Raw genomic sequence first — 19,622 nt, 5'->3', positions numbered from 1 at the left:
TAGACCAGTTAACAGATCAAGAAATATTCTATCGGTAGTATCACTATGGAAAAGGGATAAATTTATGACAATACAAGAAATAAAAACATTATAAATTGCAAAATGGATTATTTTACTGTATAAAAATTAAAAAGTTTTTGCACTAATAAACATCAATGCAGCCAAGATTAGAAGGACTCATATCTAAATATATAGAAAATTGAATCAAGTTTTGATAATTTAAGTCATCCCCCAATTGATAAATTGTCTAATAATATGAATGAGGAGTTTTCAGATGAAAAAAATTAAACTCTATGTGTGTGTGTGTGTGTGTGTGTGTGTGTGTGTGTGTGTGTGTGTGTAGTCATATGGAAAATGCTACAAATCATTATTAGTTAGAGAAATGCAAATTGAAGCAACTGTGAGGATGATGTGGTTGTCAGATTGATTAAAATGACAAAAAAAAAGGAAATTGACCAATGTTGGAAAGGATGAAGGAAAATTGAAACATTAATGCATTGTTGGTGAAGTTGTAGATTGAACCAGCCATTCTGGAGAGCAGTTTTGAACTATACCCAGAGGACAATAAAACTGATTATACCCTTTGACCCAGCAATACTGATACTAGGCCTATATCCTAAAGAAATTATTTAAAAAATGAGAAAAGTCACATGCTCAAAAATATTTATAGCGGTTCTTTTTTAGTGTCAAAGAACTGAAAATTGAGGGAATGCTTATCAATTGGGGAATGACTAAACAAGTTATGCTATAGGAAGTTTATGGAGTAGTATTGTTCTATAAGAAATCATAAGTGGTCAAACTTTAGAGAAGCATGGAAAGTATTACATGAACTGATGCTAAGTGAAGGAAGCAGAACCAAGGGAACATTATACACATTAACAACAATATTGTGAGATGATCAACTATGATGGATATAGCTCCTCTTAGCAGTTCAGAGATCAAGGACAACCCTGTGAGACCTGGCAATATTATCCGTATCTAGAGAAAAGAAAACACAGAAACTGAATGCATACTTCATTCACTTTTTAAAAACATTCTCTTATGTTTTTTCTTCTTAACTTAGGGTTTTCTTTCTTTTCCTTAGTTTTAATTTCTCTTAACACAAATTACTAATATTTAAATATGTTAAATACAAATGTACATGCACAACTTTTATCGGACTGTTCGTCACATGGGGAGAGAGGGAGGAAAGGGAAGATGATAGAAAAATGTAGAGCTCATAAATTTAAAGCAGAATGGATGATGAAAATTATCTTAGCATATGCTGGACAAATAAAATAAAATTTCAATTAAAAAAAGAAATAGTAAATGATTGCCTTTCCATATTCATAGAATCATAGATTTCTTTCATATCATAGGATTCTTTTAGGGATTGAAAGTTTACACATGTTTGCTTTTCTTCCCTCAAATGCCTCTTAGGGCCCTTTGTCTCTGCTGGTTCTTGAGTAATATGTAGTCAATTCTGAAAAGATGACTTTGAAAGATATTGTATCTCTTCTTTCATAGTAAGTCTCTAAGTTTCAAGGATAGAGGTAAAATCCCAGAGTCTCAATTACTGAATCCTTCTTGCCAAACATGATTCTTCAAGAATGACTTTCTAGACAGAACTTTATGCAGTAAAATGTATATGTTGCAATGTATGATGTATAAATAAAACATGAATAAACTATAAACCCACTGTTCATATTTTTCTTGACAAAATCTTCTTCCATATCACATTTTTATGGAATCACCTAAGCCATTAATAAGCACTGGATAGGAGTATGATTTTTTCGATAAGAAGAATATGATGAGTTAAGGTGTTTTTAAGAAAGATTGTTTAATACTAATAACAGCCAAAAATTTCACCATCCACTTTTAATTTTAAAAAATTCCATAACTGTGGAAACAGATACAAATACGTGGCTGATGATTTATTTTATTTAAATTACATATACTGAGACTAGTTCCGTGTTGAAATTAAACATGGAATTATACCTTGTTTTCAATGACCCCAATATTTCATCCATTCTCTCTTTATCCTGCACATTATATTTTGGTCATATTCTTTTTCCATTTTTGCCTTTTTATGCTCACTATCTCAAATGGTAGTTTGCACTTAGCAATTGGTTTCCTTAATTATGTCATTTCAGTATCACTACTCAGGATCTTCGTTTTTATTATGTATTTTAAATAGTAAAATCTGGAATCCAGAGGGAATGGTGAAATTATATTTAATACTTGAGATATATGTTTCAATCAAGCAACATAAAATGGGTGTCCATAATTTGAAATTATTGAAGGACAAATCAACTGATCTTTTACCTCCATAAGCATTTGCAATATTAAAAATTACATGTAAATTCATGAGATATATATATGCATATATATATACTCCTATTCATATATCCATAATGATGAACCTAGTAATTTTTAAAAGTCTTCAAATATACAAGAAACATAACTTCTGATTATATACCTTCAGGCCTTTAATTATTAGTAATTGGACTTAATTGCTAAATAACTTTTTTCTGATTAACAGATATATTTTTGTGGCAAAATTGACAGGTTAAATCCTTTTGTGTTACTCATTTAAGTGCTTACTCAGGTAGCGAAAGTGACTACTTCCATAGTTGTTATTAAATGAAACATGTGGCAGGGTTTTTTTGGCATTTTTTTTACCATTTCTTTTTTATATTCAATGCTTAGCATCATTACTGACCCAGAGGAGATTGATACTGATTAGTTGAATTAGAAGATAAAGAATAAGGGTGTCAAGGCCTGACTTGGCATTAAAAGTCACCTGTGTGACCTTGCATTAAAAGTCACCTGTGTAACCTTATATAAATTATTATTTTTCCCCTAAACCTATTTCTGGGCCTATGAAGTGAGCAAATTGGATTAAATAATCTCTCTATTATCATCTGCCTCTTAACCTATGATTCTAACTTACTTCCAAATTAATAGAAAAACTATTCAGATATCCAGGAGCATAGATTTATAGTCATAGGCCATCATAGATTTCTACAACCCTTGATTCATTCAACCCAACTTAGCCTAAAATTCATCAGAAGATCCATTTTCTCATATATTTCTTGAACAAAATGGAAAGCTGTCCCTATCATATACCCTTTACTTTCTCCTTCAAGGATAAACACAATCACATTTGCTTTATGAGCTTTCGCTATCCAAGTGGACTAGGCGTGGAAAGTCACCTTTTTTATATAACTCTTTGCTTTTTGTACATTTCCATTTGACCACTTTAAAGTTTATTTTTTTAAATCTATTTTATCATTTTATAGCTTATATATATATTTAGCCTTTGAAAAACTTGAATATCTTTAAAAAATTCAGAAAAAGAAAAAAGTGTTTATTGTCTGGAAATCCCACTCAAGGGCTTGAGACCATGAAGAAACTATTTGTAATGGATTGTTTTACATCATAGATTGTTTTTTTACCATAACACTTTTGGATTTAATGCAGGTTAGAATGATATGAAGATAATCTCCTTGTATATATGCTTACCAGCTATTTGATAATCACACTGGTAATTGAAGTTGTTACTCATTCTACCTGCTTTTTTTCATTGACTGTATTAAGTTGTTTTGTTGGCTGCCTGTTTCTCTAAGTGTAATGAGATACATTTACCTTTTGAACTCTACCTAAGTAAATAACCAGGTACTAAAACAAAACTGGCAACAGATGGAATGTTTTTGAAACTTTATTAGCTTAAAATAATTAGGTAATGGTAATGAGGACAAGTTGTTCTTGTTATGACAACAATTGCACCTGAACTCTGAAACAGAGTCACTTAGGAATCCAACAGTGACTTTTGCTTTGTAAGCTTCTGGGAATTCTACGAACGAATTTTTCACTCTCTCTGAGGAGCAAACATCTAATTCACCCTGTATAGATTTTTAACTCCTAATTGTTTGGCAACTAAGACTATTATTTCTGAAAGAAAAAAACAAACTGTTTTATGTCTTTCTCTTTGGCTTAACCAACAGTCCAAAGAAATTATTTGAACATAGAAATTATCATGCTGAAGATATGCATTCTCAATTTCACATTACTGCTTTTCCCCTAAGTTCTCTTTCACCTGTTGATTAGTATTTGTAGATCAGAACATGGTTACTAGTTTTCATTTTCAATTTGTTTAGACTTAGACTTATCTAGTTTGAGATTATTTTTCAAAAAAAGAGGAATAGATCTAATATTAATTTTATCTTTGTAATATGAGTAATGGGAAAATGTATGAATATGTACTTCATGGATTTCATTCAGAAACTATGTTAATAGTCTCAATATGGACTAGCGTGCATTTTTGACAAATAAATATAAAATCTATTTGTAATGCACAAAAGATTTATTGGAAGAGTCAATTTACCTCATAAGTCTAAGTGTTTTGTTATGTAACATAGCAGATTATATGCCAAAATATGTTAATTAAGAAAGCAGATATATTGTTTCTGAAATGCAAATTGTAATTGCTATTCTGTAACAATTGGTCACTAACCCCCATCCTGTAAGTAGCTTTATCATAAGAATTCAACTGTACTAATTTACACTTAATGGGCATTTTAAGTAATCACTTCCATAACACATTAAGATTAATATTGGAAATGCATTCTAGCATAAAGCAAAACAACAAATTAACTACTTTAAAGGCAACTATTTAACAAACTTAATTTGGCATATGACATAGGGGTAATGGAAAAGTCTGGTTGCAATGTCAGTATATATTTTATCTGCTTATTTGTATTTAGTTAGTAATTTTTAAAAAATATATAATATTGGAGAGCTTTCTTCAAAATTGGGAAGCCAGGGATTCAACTCCCACTACAAAATAGTGGGATGATCTTGAGTATGACACTTAGCCTCTTTAAAGAGCCAACATGCATTGCACTGGTATGCTAGCCCCTAATAATAAGATTTTTAAAATTAAAAAAAGAAAAGAAAAGAAAGAAAATAATTCAGGTTCTGATTTTAAAAGAATAATCAGTTCAGATGTTTTCTCCAATAGGACCAGTTACTAAGATATGAACTTTGTTATTTTCTTATTTGAAGAAATCCTGTGACAAAGAAAAAAGAGAAGAAGACTTTGGAGTTAAAATATTTTTAATCTATGGAACTTTGCCACTTATTTTTTTACTATAGATAAGACTCTTGAGCTATCTTTACACTTTAATTGTCTCATTTATAAAAATAAGCTTAAATTAATATTAAAATCTCTTCTAGTTTAAGTATCTATTATTTGATGCTATGAATTGACTAAGTTATTGAACTAGCTTTACATTTTCTGCAAAAAAAGACTTGAAGGGGCAAGGGGCATGTGTTGGTTCTGTCATTGGTTTTACTAAGTAATCCTGAGTAGATCCCGACCAAATCAAGTTCCGGCTTCTTTCACTGGGATTTGGATCTTGAACAGTCCAGTTCCACCCTCCTTTTTTGTCCCTACAATACTTCTTGTTGCTCCTTTTCAAACATCCTTTTCATAAATTAAAATTGAGCACTTGCTACTCATTTTCATACTGTCACTTTCAGGGGAAGTTACGAGGTGCAGTGGATAGAGCACTGGCCCTGGAGATAGGAGGACCTGAGTTCATATCCTATCTCAGACATTTGATAATAAATAGGAAGCTGTGTGAACTTAGGCAAGTCACTTAATCCTATTGTCTTGCAATGGGAAAAAAAAAAAAATCAAACTTTCACTTTCCAGCCTCCAAACCTTTATCAGTTGACTTCCAATGCATGGAAAACCCTATCTCCATCTTTAATATTGTGTTCCTGCCCTTATCTTTTTAAATTGCCTTTAAATTCTCTCACCTCTATAATAGCTTACCTGAATTCATCTGCCAGTCAGACCTTTCTGTAGTCAACTATGTTGGGACATTGTTTACCCTTTCAGCTCTCTGCTTAGACCGTCCTCTTTCTCCCATAGGCATCTTCTTTCCCTCAAGGATTGACTGCTCTTAATCACCAGTGTGCTTAAGCTCCATCCTCTTGAGAACAAGAATTGACAGGTTTGGGTTTATGCTCTGTCATTACCTAGCTATGTGAATTTGAAAAAATAACTTGACTTTTTGGGGTCTCATTTTTAACATTTTTGAAATAAGTTTGGATTAGGTGATTTTATACACACACACACACACACACACACACACACACACACACACACACCACACACATACACACACACACACGCACACACACACACACACACACACATGCCAGGATCTAAAATTGTTTAATTCTGTCATTCCACAGCTTTTATCATTTTCCTTTATTAGATTTCTGTGTTAGCTTTGAAGTTTCAGAGTTGGTGAATTATATAGCAAATACAATTACTAGGTGACAATCCAAAAACTGCAGCTAAAATTATTGTTACATGAGAATTACCATTGAAGTTCCATTCCTCCTATAAAGTGATTTACTGACTTCAGTGTGGAAGTGCCCACATTGTTGGATGATCCAGTAGAAACTCTTTATTCAGGAGAGAATAACATTAATTTGTTGTCATAATTAAGTTTTTATTGATTAATCTTAACATTTGCTGATCTTTTGATTTTGTTTTCTCTTCTCTAGTCAATAATATATAAACTGTCATATTTTAATACTTTATATCTAAAAATAAATTTATAAAACATCTATTCTATTACCAAAGGAGGTAAACCTTTTAATATATTTCCATTTAAAATATATCTCTAGTTTTAATATATCTCCATTTTAAACTTATTTTTTTGTTTTTATTGAGTTTTTCTTTAGTCAAACATTCAGTGATTCCATGGTGTCACACACACACACATATATGTATATGTGTGTGTGTGTGTATACCATAGCAAATTAATTTCCAAATGTGAAATATACCTGAAGTATTTCTCTATCACTTTACCACCAATTTATTGGTACAATTAAAAAATTCAGTTTTTTTATTGTGTTTGCTTAATTGCTTGATAATATGCCCTAGTATATAAAGTGTTAAGCTTTAAAATTCCAACTTTGGTAGTTATCTTTAATACAAATATACTATTTGAAACATAAATATACAAAAATACATACAAAAATAAGACTCTTGGTTCCTCATCTTGGTTTAGAGGCGATCGTGATACTAATATTTATGTCAGTCAAGCAGTAGCAGCTATAGAAGGGTTTATTCAACTAGAAAGGCTTTAAGTACAGGCATGATGAGTATCTGTATAAAGACTAGTTTTAAGCTAAGAAGTATTATCTTAAATTTTTCTACCAAATAATATTTTTTCATTAATAAGTGATCTTTTAAAAAGACAAAAATATTGATTTTCCTTTAGTCCTGCTAAGATCTTTTTGCCAGTGATGGTGGTAGAGTGGAAGAAAAGGAACAGAAAGTACAAAAAAATCATTGCTTGGGCACTCTCTCAAACTTTATCTCTTGTAACTTTTTAAATCTAATTTTTTTCCAAAAATAAAAGAGAACATATTGTCATGGGCACAGCAAAACATAAGAGGCTGCATAACATAAAACAATAAATTTTAGTTTCTTTGTTCAAAATTGTCAATCTTTTCTTTGCCTCCTTATCGGTTTGCTTCTATTTTATGTTTTGCACTGTTTACATATTTTTTCCTTCCAGTTCCCACAAGGATGGCTATAATAAAGTACAGATATATACATATACATATGTATTCATATTTATACATACGTATCTATATACTCACATATATATATATATATACAGTCATATACATACAAAGAAATATATATTAAAGTTACATATTTGGTTTGTGTTTTCTCTTGTGTCTCAATATTAGATCTTTAACTAAAGAAGCAATACACTAATAGAAGAACTAGTAGAAGAACTAAATCATTTTCTCTCCATAAATAAGCAAAACAGTCATATAAAAAATTGGAACTAAATATAATAGATGAATAGTTGATAAATTCTCTTTGGAGAAAACAATGCAAAATTTGGCAGAATTATTATCATTATATTTCTGGAGGGTCATGAAGAATATAACTTCATAGATTAAATCATTTTATAATACTAACAGTGAGCACAAATGGATCAACATGTAGAGCTATGGGATATCCAATCTCTTGTGTTTCGGAGAATGAAAACATAAATAAATTCTATGAAGAACTTGAAAAGATACTTCTAATTAAGATAGCATTCTAATTTTAAGTTATTTCAAAGCAAAAGCCATTACTGTAAATGAGAACTACATTGCAAATTATGGTTTGGGATTAAAAGATAAAGTAGATCAAAGACTGATAGAATACAACTAAACCTAATGAATTCTATCTTCAAGATTATTTTTTAATAACCCTTTATTAAGCCCTTATTATGGGTTAAGTACTGTGATAAGTGCTGAGGATACAAACATAAAAGTAAAGAGAGTCCCTACCCTCAAGAAAAATATTCTAATGGAGAAAGCATCACTCAGAGATGTTGCAGGATAGAGAGTGGGATTAACTGGTGAATAGGTTGACACATTCCATTCAAGAACAATGGCAGAGTCAATGTGATTACAGTTCATTGATCCAAAATTGGGGAAGGGTGGAAGGAGAATGAGAATACCCATAAAGCAGCAAAGCATTTGACTTTTGAGTAGGGAGTAGTACTTTACCTGAGTGTTCTGGAAAAGGCAGTCACCAATCAGGACTACAAAGTCACCAAGCAGATGTTTTTTATAGTGTCAACAAAAGTGGTGAAAAGATGTTTGGAAAGTAGAAAGTAAAGCATACTGGTTGGTGATTTCCTGAAGTCTGGATTTTGAACAAATGAAAACTAATAACCAATCATTTTAAATATGAAGTTGTTTCTTTAAATTTTGTTCTAGTCAGAATATGATCTCATTGTTCATTGACAGCATTCTAAAATCACTATTACTTGTATAATGTCAGTTTCTGTCCTTTTAGATAGATGCTAATAAATAGAAAGGTAGATATATAATACATAGATGCATGGATAGAAGGATAGTTTTGGTTGTTTGTCACTCTCTTCTCCAAATCAGCTTTTTTGAGAATTTCTGAAATATAGTAGATAGATAGATAGATAGATAGATAGATAGATAGATAGATAGATAGACAGACAGTTATACAGACAGTTCAAATGATTGATTTGGAGATATAAATGTAAAATAAATGAACAAGAGGCCTCCATTCTTGATGAATGATAGAGGAAGACAAATCATAAAAGGAACCTGAAAAGTAAGTGGGGGGTGCAGAGCAAGGTAGCTGGTAAAGTGGTGTAACAGTCTAGGCAATGACTTGAATTGAAAATAAAATGAATAGCAGGACTCTCATTCTCTCAAATAATGGTCATCCTAGTCAGGGATTGCCCCAAATAGAGAATAGGCTTCAAAGCAGAGTTATCCCAAAGTGTATAAGGTAGTTGGGGAAAGGAAAAAAGTAAAGCAAAATAACAGTTATTCAGTCAAACATTTATTAAGTACCTACTATATAACCAGGTACAGTAATAAGTATTGAGTATTCAAAGAAAGGCAAAAAAAAATTAAACACTTATTTTCAAGAAGGACTAAATGTTCTAGAGAAGAAAATTTAAAAACAATTATGTATGAACACAATATATATACAGGAAAAAATAGGAGGTGATCATCAAAAGGAAGGTTTTGTATTAAGGAGAATTAAGGAAAGCTTCTTGTAGGAAATGAACTTTTAACTGGAACTTTCATAAAGCCAAGGTAGTAAATGAAGGACATGAAGAGGAAATAAATTGCAGGATGGGATCATTAATGGAGTTGGGAAATGGACTGTCTTGTGGAAAGAAAAGCATGCAGGTTAGTTTCTTTGAATCACAGAGTAACTGAGGGATGAATGTAGGGGAAGTGTAAGAAGACTGGGAAGGTAAGAAGAGAACAAGTTGTGAAGGACTTTGAATGCCATTGGAGTTGATAAAAATAGGAAAGTAGCAAGCAAAAGTTTAATATCTTTGAGTACCACCAAAGCTCCTAGCTATGGATTGCCAATGTTTCCCTTGTTCCAGGGTCCTACTGTCTTTGAAACCTGCCTATAAAACTATAACCATACTTTTAGGTTAACTGTTATACTCAAATTACTTTTCAATCTTTTATTCCTCTTTTATTTACTTCTCACAGCCATCTTTACATCCTCCTAAGACATGGCAAATTTAATTTCTGTTTAGCATTTTCGTTGAGTAACAGTGTAGATAAATGCTGGATTTGACATTAGGATAATGAGTTGTAATTCTACTTGTGATACTAGCTATATGACCCTGTGGTTATTCATATGTGAGTCTTGTGTCTGAGTCTAGAACTTACAAAATGGATTGTGAAAGTACAGTAAACAAAATCAAGGGCATATAGGATCAGAGAGGGATTTGGGTAGTCATGAAGTGAGAATGAAATATCATACAAGGATAGATATAGTTCATCCTTTTTCTTCATTGATATACTCAGGATTCTAAAACAAAGAAAGAAGCAAAATAACTTTAAGAACTGAAACACATTGGCTCATTCTCTGACTAAATTTCTGAAAATACTAGGCTAGTTATTCAGGACAAAACATATAGAAACAAAAGCCTGGAGAATTGGTAATCAATATTCATGAGGAAAACTCTTTCATAAATGGAACTGAGGATTTGTAAACCTATCAACTAAATATGCATTATACTTTTCAATACTTTTGTTTTTCTTTGACTCTTAATCTTAAATATTTGATCTGACTTAAGAAGAATTCTAAGATTTTAGAGAATAAAATATTAGGTTTAAGAATTAGATTCTTCATTGATTTACTTAGGATCTGTGAACTTTAAAAGAAGTTTTTGATAATTATTTCAACATACTTGACATCTTTTTTATTCTCATGTATTTTATTTTATGCAATTAAACATCTTTTAAGAAAGGTCTGTAAACTTCACCAGACTACCAAAGAGGTTCATACAAAAGAGGTTCACATGCAAACAAGTACTCTTTCATTCTACATTATTCTTCACCCTTTAACGATTCCATGACATTAGTGTGAAGACTTTTGCAAAGTCATACTGTAACCTCACAAAATGTTATTGAAGAATTCTTATGTGAATACAAAAAGAAAGATAATAGAAAAAATAACGATTGGTATAGAAATATGTGATAATGTAACTTTCTAAACATAGGTAAACTGATCTCAGACAAATGACATAGTCCATCAAATGGACCTTCTTTATTTGCAAAGCCCTGCCCCCCCAAAAAAGATTGTAATCCTTATGATATGATGAAGAATCAAAGCAAATTAAAAATCTTGAAATCTATTACTATATTTAATAGAATCAATACCCTTAATAAATTTCCACAGCAAAATCTTTATATCAATTCGCTAACTGATTAAATTTTAAAAAGTCTGGTCAAGGAAAAACTTTTCATACTCCTATGTTTCTATAGCTAATTATTTCACATTGCTAGAATACCGTATTAATTATAAAAAGAAAATATATTTGATTTTATGTGAATCATCTATATCTAAGCTTTGTGCTAGCTTCATTTAGCCATCTTGGAGACAATAGAGTATACAAAGTGAAAGTGCAACCTTAGCAGTACTTGGGAAAAAAACACAAATAAACAATCACTTAAAATCAATACATCCTGCAGTAGCATTATCTCCTTAGTTGAATAGCAGATATAATTTTCCTCATATAGTTCTTACAAATCTAGATTTGCCTGTCTCTAGTTAGTATTATTAAAGAGATGTGTGTTTTTAACGTTCTTAGGGTTTTGAGGAATTTACTCTTCATATTAGATTAACATTCTTTGTCAAGATTAAAAAAGACAAGAAGAAAAACAAAATATAGCAAAACAAAAAAAAGATCCTTCAGAATCTGATGAACACTATATTCACCTTTAAAAAAATTCTCTTATGTACTTCTTTCCTTTAATCTTGATTGCTCATACCAGAAAATGACTAATCTGTAAACATGTTTAACATAAATGTGTATGTGCAATACTAACCTGATTGTTCACTGCTGAGGGGAAGGGGGTGGGAAGGGAGGGTGAAAATAAATTTTGTGACTTAAAAGTATACTCATGCATGTGGAAAAAAAAGATTAAAGAATATATTATGCTGAGTTGCTCAGAATTATCAGGTGTAGATGATTTGCCATCTGATGACTAGATGGAAAGCCCACATTGACAAAATTACAGATCCATTTCAATATTTAAACTTGAGGCAGAGAGAAGTTGGCTTTCCTATTTTTAATATATTTTATTTTTAGTAAGAAAGTACTTAATAGAAAACCCAATATAACACAATTGATTAAGAAACTTAATTGTTTCCTCTTTAAATTTTAACTAGTATTAGTTATTAAATGACTGTCTTACAACTATCTCCAGCCCTTGTATACAATGAGATAAAAGAAGATATGTTAGAAAGTAATGCTTATGGTCACAAAGTAGTATTTCTAATCAGCACGAGGCATCTATTCCTTTTAATTTAAATCATTAGCTAGTAAGAATGAATATTTTTATATTATGCAATTATTATTATCTTAGTTCTTTCCAGGATGATTTGGAGTCAAATGATATAAATCCAGAGTGAGAAGGGATTTCAGAGTCAACCACCTTATTTTTTTAAGGAGAAAACTGAGGCTTAGGGAAGATAATAAATTTCCCAAGTGTACATAGGTAGTAACTAAGGAATATCTTCAACTCACATTCTGTGATTCTGGAGTTAGGTCCTTTGTTTTCCACAATTTCTCAGACATATAGAGGGACAATAAGAGTTTCCCCTATAGGTTATGTCTATAACCTTGATTGTAGAAGTATTTCTAAAATATTATGACTATTAACATTTGATTAAATTGATCAGTTGTAGTCCATTTGGCTGCTTCCATAATCTATATAACCAGAATCTGAATTTCTTGTCAATGATGCTCCCAAATATAAAAGCCAAAAAAAGAAAATAATTCACTGATATCAGTTTCTTTTTTTTTCTCCATTCTATAAATCTGGTGGATTTGTTCCGATCAAGAGGTTCCATCAATATTTTTAGTTGTGGTATTAAGAGTTTAACATTGCAGGCAACAGAGCCAAGATGGTAGAGTAAAAGCAGAGACTTGTCAAGCTTTCCACAAAACCTCTCCAAATATCTTTAAATAATTCCTTCAAAAGTATAATTGAGGAATAAAAGCTAATGACTTTATGAGAAATCAAGAAATAATAAAGCAAAATCAAAAGAATGAAAAAATAGAAGATAATGGGAAATATATCAGAAAAGCATTGACCTGAAAAATAGATCCAGAAGAGACAATTTAAAAATTATTGGACTACCCAAGAGGCATGATTTTTAAAAAATAAGAACCTAGATATCATCTATCAAGAAATTAACAAGGAAGGGTTACTTATGTATTGCAGTAGATATGAGCACTAGCCTTGGAGTCAGGAGGACCTGAGTTCAAATCCAGTCTTAGATGTTTAATGATTAACTAACTCTGTGACCCTGGGAAAGTCACTTAACTCCATTGCCTTGTACCCCCCCAAATGAAAAACAAAAAATAAATTAATGAGAACTACCTTGATAGTCTAGAACTAGAGGGTAAAATAGAAATTTAAAGAGTTCATCAATCACCTCTGGAAAGAGATCGCACTATGGAAACTCCCAAATTTCAGAGCTCCCAAGTCAAGAAGAAAATATTGCAAGCAGCCAGAAAGAAATAATTCAATTATCATGGAACCACAATCAGGATCACACAAAATTTAGTACATTCTACATTATAGGATCATAGGAATTGGACTATGATATTCCAGAAAAAAAGAGCTTGAATTTAACCAAGAAGCCTCTAGTCAGCAAAAATTGAACATACTCTTTTTGGTGAAAAGATGGATATTCAATAAAATAAGGGACTTTCAAACTTTCCTGAAGAGAAGATGAGAATCACCAGAAAATTTGATCTCCAAATTTGAGACTCAAGAGAAGCATAAAAAGGAAAATAAGAAAAATGAAATCATAAGAGACTTCATACTGTTCAACTATTTATATTCCTTAATGGGAAAATAATGCTAATATCTCACCTGAACTTTCACGTTTATTAGGGCAATTAGGAGAGTATATAGACAGGGTACAGGAGGAAGTTGAATATGAAGGAATAATATAAAATATGGAGTTAAGGGATGAGAGAGGAATTCCCTCGGAGAAAGGAAAAGAGTCAAGAAAAGGCATTTGCATTAGAATAGGAGAGGGTGAAGCTGAGGAGGAATGAACCTTACTTTCACTGGAATTGATTCAGTCAAGGAATAATATACACACTCACTTGATTAGAGAAATTTATCTTACTCTAGAGGAAACTAGGAAAGAAAGTGATTGGAGAATGGGGGAGAGGGTGACAGAAGTGAGGGCTGATTGTGCAACTGCTACTCAGAAGTGAAACACATTGAAGAAGATACAGGAGTAAAGGAGAGAGAACAGAATAAATGGAATAGGTGGGGAATAATAAAATGAAGAGAAATGCAGTTAGCAATAGTAATGTGGGGTGAAAATATTGAAACAAATTTCTCTGATAGTATTCGTTTCTCAAACATAAAGAACTGAGTTAAATTTATAAAAAATTATGTCTTTCCTAAATTGATAAATTATCAAAAGAAATAAACAGTTTCCAGATGAGTTTATCAATGCTATTGATGACTAAATTTAAAAAGTTCTAATTCAATATTGACTAGATAAATGCAAATTAGAACAACTCTAAGGTACAAATTTTTAATTTTAAATTAGGTTGACTAATAGGACAGAAAGATAAAATAACAAATGTTGGAAAATATATAAGGAAAATGAGACAATAATGCACTATTGGAAGTGTTGTGAATTGATGCAACTATCCTCTAGAAAAATTTTGAACTATGGCCAAAAGTCTATAAAACTATTTATACCCTTTGACCTAGCAATGCCACTACTAGGTCTGTATTCCTTAAGAAATGAAAAAATGGAAAGGAAAAGGACCTAAATGTATAAAGATATTTATAGTAACTCTTTTCTGGTGGCAAGGAATTGAAAATTTAGGATATACCCATCAATTGAAGAGTGGTTGAATATGTTATACTATGTGATTATGATGGAATATTATTCTTCTATAAGAAATGATGACCAGGATTCTCTCAGGAAAACCTAGGAAAAACCTTACATGAGCAGGTGAAATTGAAATGTAATGCATACAAAGAAAAAGCAGTATTGTAAAATGAACAGCTGTGAATGACTTAGTTTTTCTCAGCAGTGCTGTGACCCGAGATAACTCTGAAGGACTTATAATGAATGCTATCCATCGCAAGTGAAAGAGTTGATGGTGTCTGAATATAGATTGAAGCATACTTTTTCTTAAATAAAAAATAATATTATCACATGATTATCAACTATGATGGACATAGCTTCTCCTAACTGTTCAATAATCAAGAGCAATTCTAAAAGATTTGTAATTAAAAATGCCATTGATATTCACAGAAAATACTATTGAATTTGAATGCAGACCAAAAATATTGTTTTCACTTTGAAAAACTTGTTTTATTATTTGAAATCTGTTTTTCTTCCTGTTTTTATCTCTTTAATTCTGATTCTTTCACCATATGACTATTAAGGGAAATATGCCAAACATGATTATCCATGTATAATCTAAACAGATAACTTGCCATCATGGGGAAGGGACAGGGAAGAGAGGAAAGTGTAAAAATGTAGAACAGAAAAGCTTACAAAAAAGATAAATGTTGAAAATTATCTTTGTAGTATAATTTAAATAATTAATAACATAGAAAAAAAGATTAACATTGCAATAGAGATGGATATGTATGAGATATATATATATATATATATATATATATATATATGTCATTGTTGTTTTCTTAAGAAAGATTGGAAAGTTTTAAGGACATGATCTTTTAATATCTAACTGCCATATGTTTCCTTCTCTAGCTTTTAATTCAATAGAACCATGCAGAAAATTCTATTTAGGCATTTCTTCCTAGAATGCAGTAATTATTTGGCAATGCTGATTTGTCCTTTTTGCCTTTTACAATCATGCCTTGAAAGAATTGTCCATCTTGTGTTGGCAGAAACAAGATTTTAGCAATCTCTTAGGGTTATACAAAGAGATAGAACTTAACTAAGATGGTTTTCTGGAAATACATAAATGCATATGAATGTAATTCTAAAATACCAATATTCCTTTGAAAACAGAATATTTTTCAGGATGTGAAACATGACCCAGAAAATCATTCACTTATTCAAGTCATTTACCTTTTTTCCTTCCCTTACACAATTCACCATAAGTTAATTGACTCATCGATATTGAAAAGCATATAATCTATCTTACTAGAACTACTTTAATCAAACATCTGTTTTCAGAGAATTGTTGAGAACAACCTTAGGCATCCCATTGGAAGCATATCATATTTTGACTGCTAAAAAAACCATAAAATACTACAAAGGGAGGTTGTAGGGTCTATATTTCTAGAAATTGCCAAAAAGAAACTATACAGCCATTTGTCTTGGTTGGTTTAGGCTTTCACCTACCTTCAGGCAGAGAATTAAACTAGATTATAGATCAATGTATCTCTATAATTCTATTTACTCTGGGGAGGCAATAGAGGAATGGCCTAGAGAGTAGAAGAGCATGAAATAAAATTCACCGACAGTATCCACCAACAAAAAACTGTAGCTCTTCTCTCCCAAAACCCACGTGAAAAGGTAATTTTAGTATTTGAAGTGTTCATTTCTTACAATGAATCAACTTTCTATTTCATTATAGAAATCCTGAATGTTTACTGTTAACAATCATTTCATTCATTATAGAAAATTTCCACATATCTATATACTATTATCAGCACAGCTCAAATTAAATGGGATAACTTAGGACTGTAGTTTATGGTCAGTAAAGTATTTTATAAGAGTTTATGGTAAAAGTTTGATCTAGAATTTACATTTCCTAATATTTAAAAATCTAATTATAATATCTATAAGAAATAAAAAAATTAAGTTCCTTGTAGCTCAGTTCATAGTAATCAGAACTAAAGACAAGAGAATGCATCTTAATTGGAACAAAGAGAATTTTAAAAGTTATTAGGTAGAACTTCCCAAAATTCAGTGTAATCTAGGAAACCATTCATTTTTCCTATTCCCAGAAACCCAAGAATCCTCAAAAGACTTTAGTTAGGATAAAATTAGTTGATGTACCTAAAAATTACTAGTCAAGGCACATAAATAATACATTTTAATAAGGACATAAAAGAACTTGAAAGAATGTAGAGGACTATGACCAAGATAGTAAAAATAGCAACTATAAATATGGTATTTTTTTTTTAAAAGTGGAACTTTTGTCCTGAAGAAGAAAAAATTAAGGGGAAAAGTTACTTCTATTTTCAAATATTCGAATGTCATATGAAAGAGGCATTAGATTTGATCTACCTGTCGACAAATAACAAACTTAAAAATAAATGTTAAAATCACAGGGTGACAATTTTAAAATCAAAGGACTTGCAAAGGGAAGGCATCTTGAAGTTCATCCAGTTTAACCCCATGATTCCTTAATTTTAAAAGTCTAGAAACTAAAGCCAAAAAAGTAACATGACTTGCCCAAGCACAGAGGTAATGAAGAACTGAATCTGAATTCAGTCTCAGGCCCTTTGACACTGCACTGAGTTAACTCACAAGAAAAAAAAAGAAAACCTAAAAATTAGTTTAAAAGTAGAATAGTCTGTTTCAGAATAGTTAAAGACTTTGGAACAAACATTGAATAGACATTAATCAAATATATTTAGGTAGAAGTCAATGACTGCTAGGGTCCCTTTTGATTATGAATATCTATTATCTATGACACCCTGTGAGTGGGTTTTACCTATTCATTCATGGATTAGGAATTTTGTTATTCATGTTGATTATGCCAAATAGAAAGAATTACTGTTTTATCTACTTTCCTTTCTCTCTCTCTCTCTCTCTCTCTCTCTCTCTCTCTCTCTCTCTCTCTCTCTCTCTCTCTCTCTCATTACTATTTAGAATGGCTTCTTAAAGTTTTCATTTAGAACTGACCATTTATCTACCCTTTCCTGTATGATTTAAAAGTATAAGCTTATCATCAAGTATCTATTAAGCCTGTATTATATTCCAAGTCCTGTACTGGATCACAAGAATATAAGTACCAAGAATGAAATAAACTCTGGAAAGGGATGCATAAATTCTAAGTATCCCTATTACTTTTATTATTACATATGAGACTTACTCCACTGAAGTTGTAATTTGATGCTTCATTTTAACACAGAAGTAACCCTTAGTCATCAAAGACTTATGCCAATGAATTTCTAGGTTTGGGAATCTGGAACGGCTTAAAGTGCAGATTCATTGTATAATATATACCTGAGGTATGAAAACAGAAAGTTGGGTAACAAGTGATGATTTATTTTTTGATTCCAAAGAAAATCATGCCTATTAATTAAATCAAAGAGGGACTGCATAAGCAAGAATACCCACAGAGATGAAGAAGACATAGATTTTTAAAGATGTAACATTTTTAATACTTGAAACACAGATTTTCTAACCCAAGGATTGGGCAGTTGGTTAAAAAAAAAGGTATATTGTATAATCTTTGTACATTCATTGATTTTTTTAGAATTTGCAACTTTATGTAAATGTGAAGGCTGAGGATGAACATCAGCAAAGGCTTTTGTATTTGCTGAGAAATACTTTTGCTTGCTTTCTAGGACCAGTGGTTTTGGAGAGTGAGGAACAACAGGGTGATGGATGGATATCCCATGCAAATTACTTATTTCTGGCGGGGATTGCCTCCAAGTATTGATGCAGTATATGAAAACAGTGATGGAAATTTTGTCTTCTTTAAAGGTAAGAATGATCAATAACTGGCTGATTGAAGTATTAAGTGGAGCTCTAAGAATCCTTTGAAATATATTTGTGTATATACATAAATAACTACAACTATATGCATACTCATTCCAATTGGTAGGAAACCTCCTTTATTCCCAACAAATCATTAACTGTACTAAAATTTAAAGTTTTATGGAGTTCTGAATTTTATATAAATATATGTTTATATACATGCATATATATTTATATACATATACATGTATACTCACATTAGATACATATATAAATGAATTTACATTCAAAATATGATATATTTAAAATAGTACTTCATGGTAACAGATATAATTGCAATGAGTAATGAGATTTTGAGTCAGAAGATGTAGATCACAAATTTTATGAGCAGGGAGCAAGTCATTTGACATCTCTGATACTCAGTTTACTTAATTTTAAAATGCATATTATTGAAGTGAATAACCCCATTCCTTAATTAGAATCAGAAGACCTAGGTTTGATTTCAAGTTTTGTCATTTTCTAGTTATAAGACTTCAGGATACTAAACCAATTTCCTTATCCTTCTAGTTCTAATAGTCTAAAGTGGTTTATTGTAATGTAACTGATTTGAAGAACACTAGCAGTCAAGAGGATAGAGTCAGAAGATTATACTTGAGCTGCATCTCAAAGAAAAAGAGGGACTTTGAGAAGCAGAAGTGAAGAGAGAAGATCTGCCTTGCATTTGGGGTGGCTAATGCTAGGGCACAGGCACCAGAGATAATGCTGTATGTGAGAAATAGAGAGGCCAGTTTTACTGGAACTTTGAGCTCAGGAGAAAGAGTTATATCTCATTGAACTGGAAAGATAAGTA

General features: G+C 31.1%; 1 protein-coding gene across 1 annotated transcript in view; it reads left to right on the top strand.

Annotated features, from left to right (window-relative positions):
• The window catches only part of MMP16 (matrix metallopeptidase 16), a 395,619-nt gene that overhangs the window by 285,316 nt on the left and 90,681 nt on the right, over positions 1–19,622 (top strand). The window contains exon 7 of the mRNA XM_074199650.1: positions 18,640–18,778. Coding sequence (XP_074055751.1) covers positions 18,640–18,778 — 139 coding nt within the window. The remainder of the gene's footprint in view (positions 1–18,639; positions 18,779–19,622) is intronic.

This window comes from Macrotis lagotis, chromosome X (assembly GCF_037893015.1).
Source record: "Macrotis lagotis isolate mMagLag1 chromosome X, bilby.v1.9.chrom.fasta, whole genome shotgun sequence".
NCBI classification, from domain to species: domain Eukaryota; kingdom Metazoa; phylum Chordata; class Mammalia; order Peramelemorphia; family Peramelidae; genus Macrotis; species Macrotis lagotis.
Note: the sequence above shows the minus strand (reverse complement) of the source record. Positions and strands in the feature narration are given on the sequence as shown.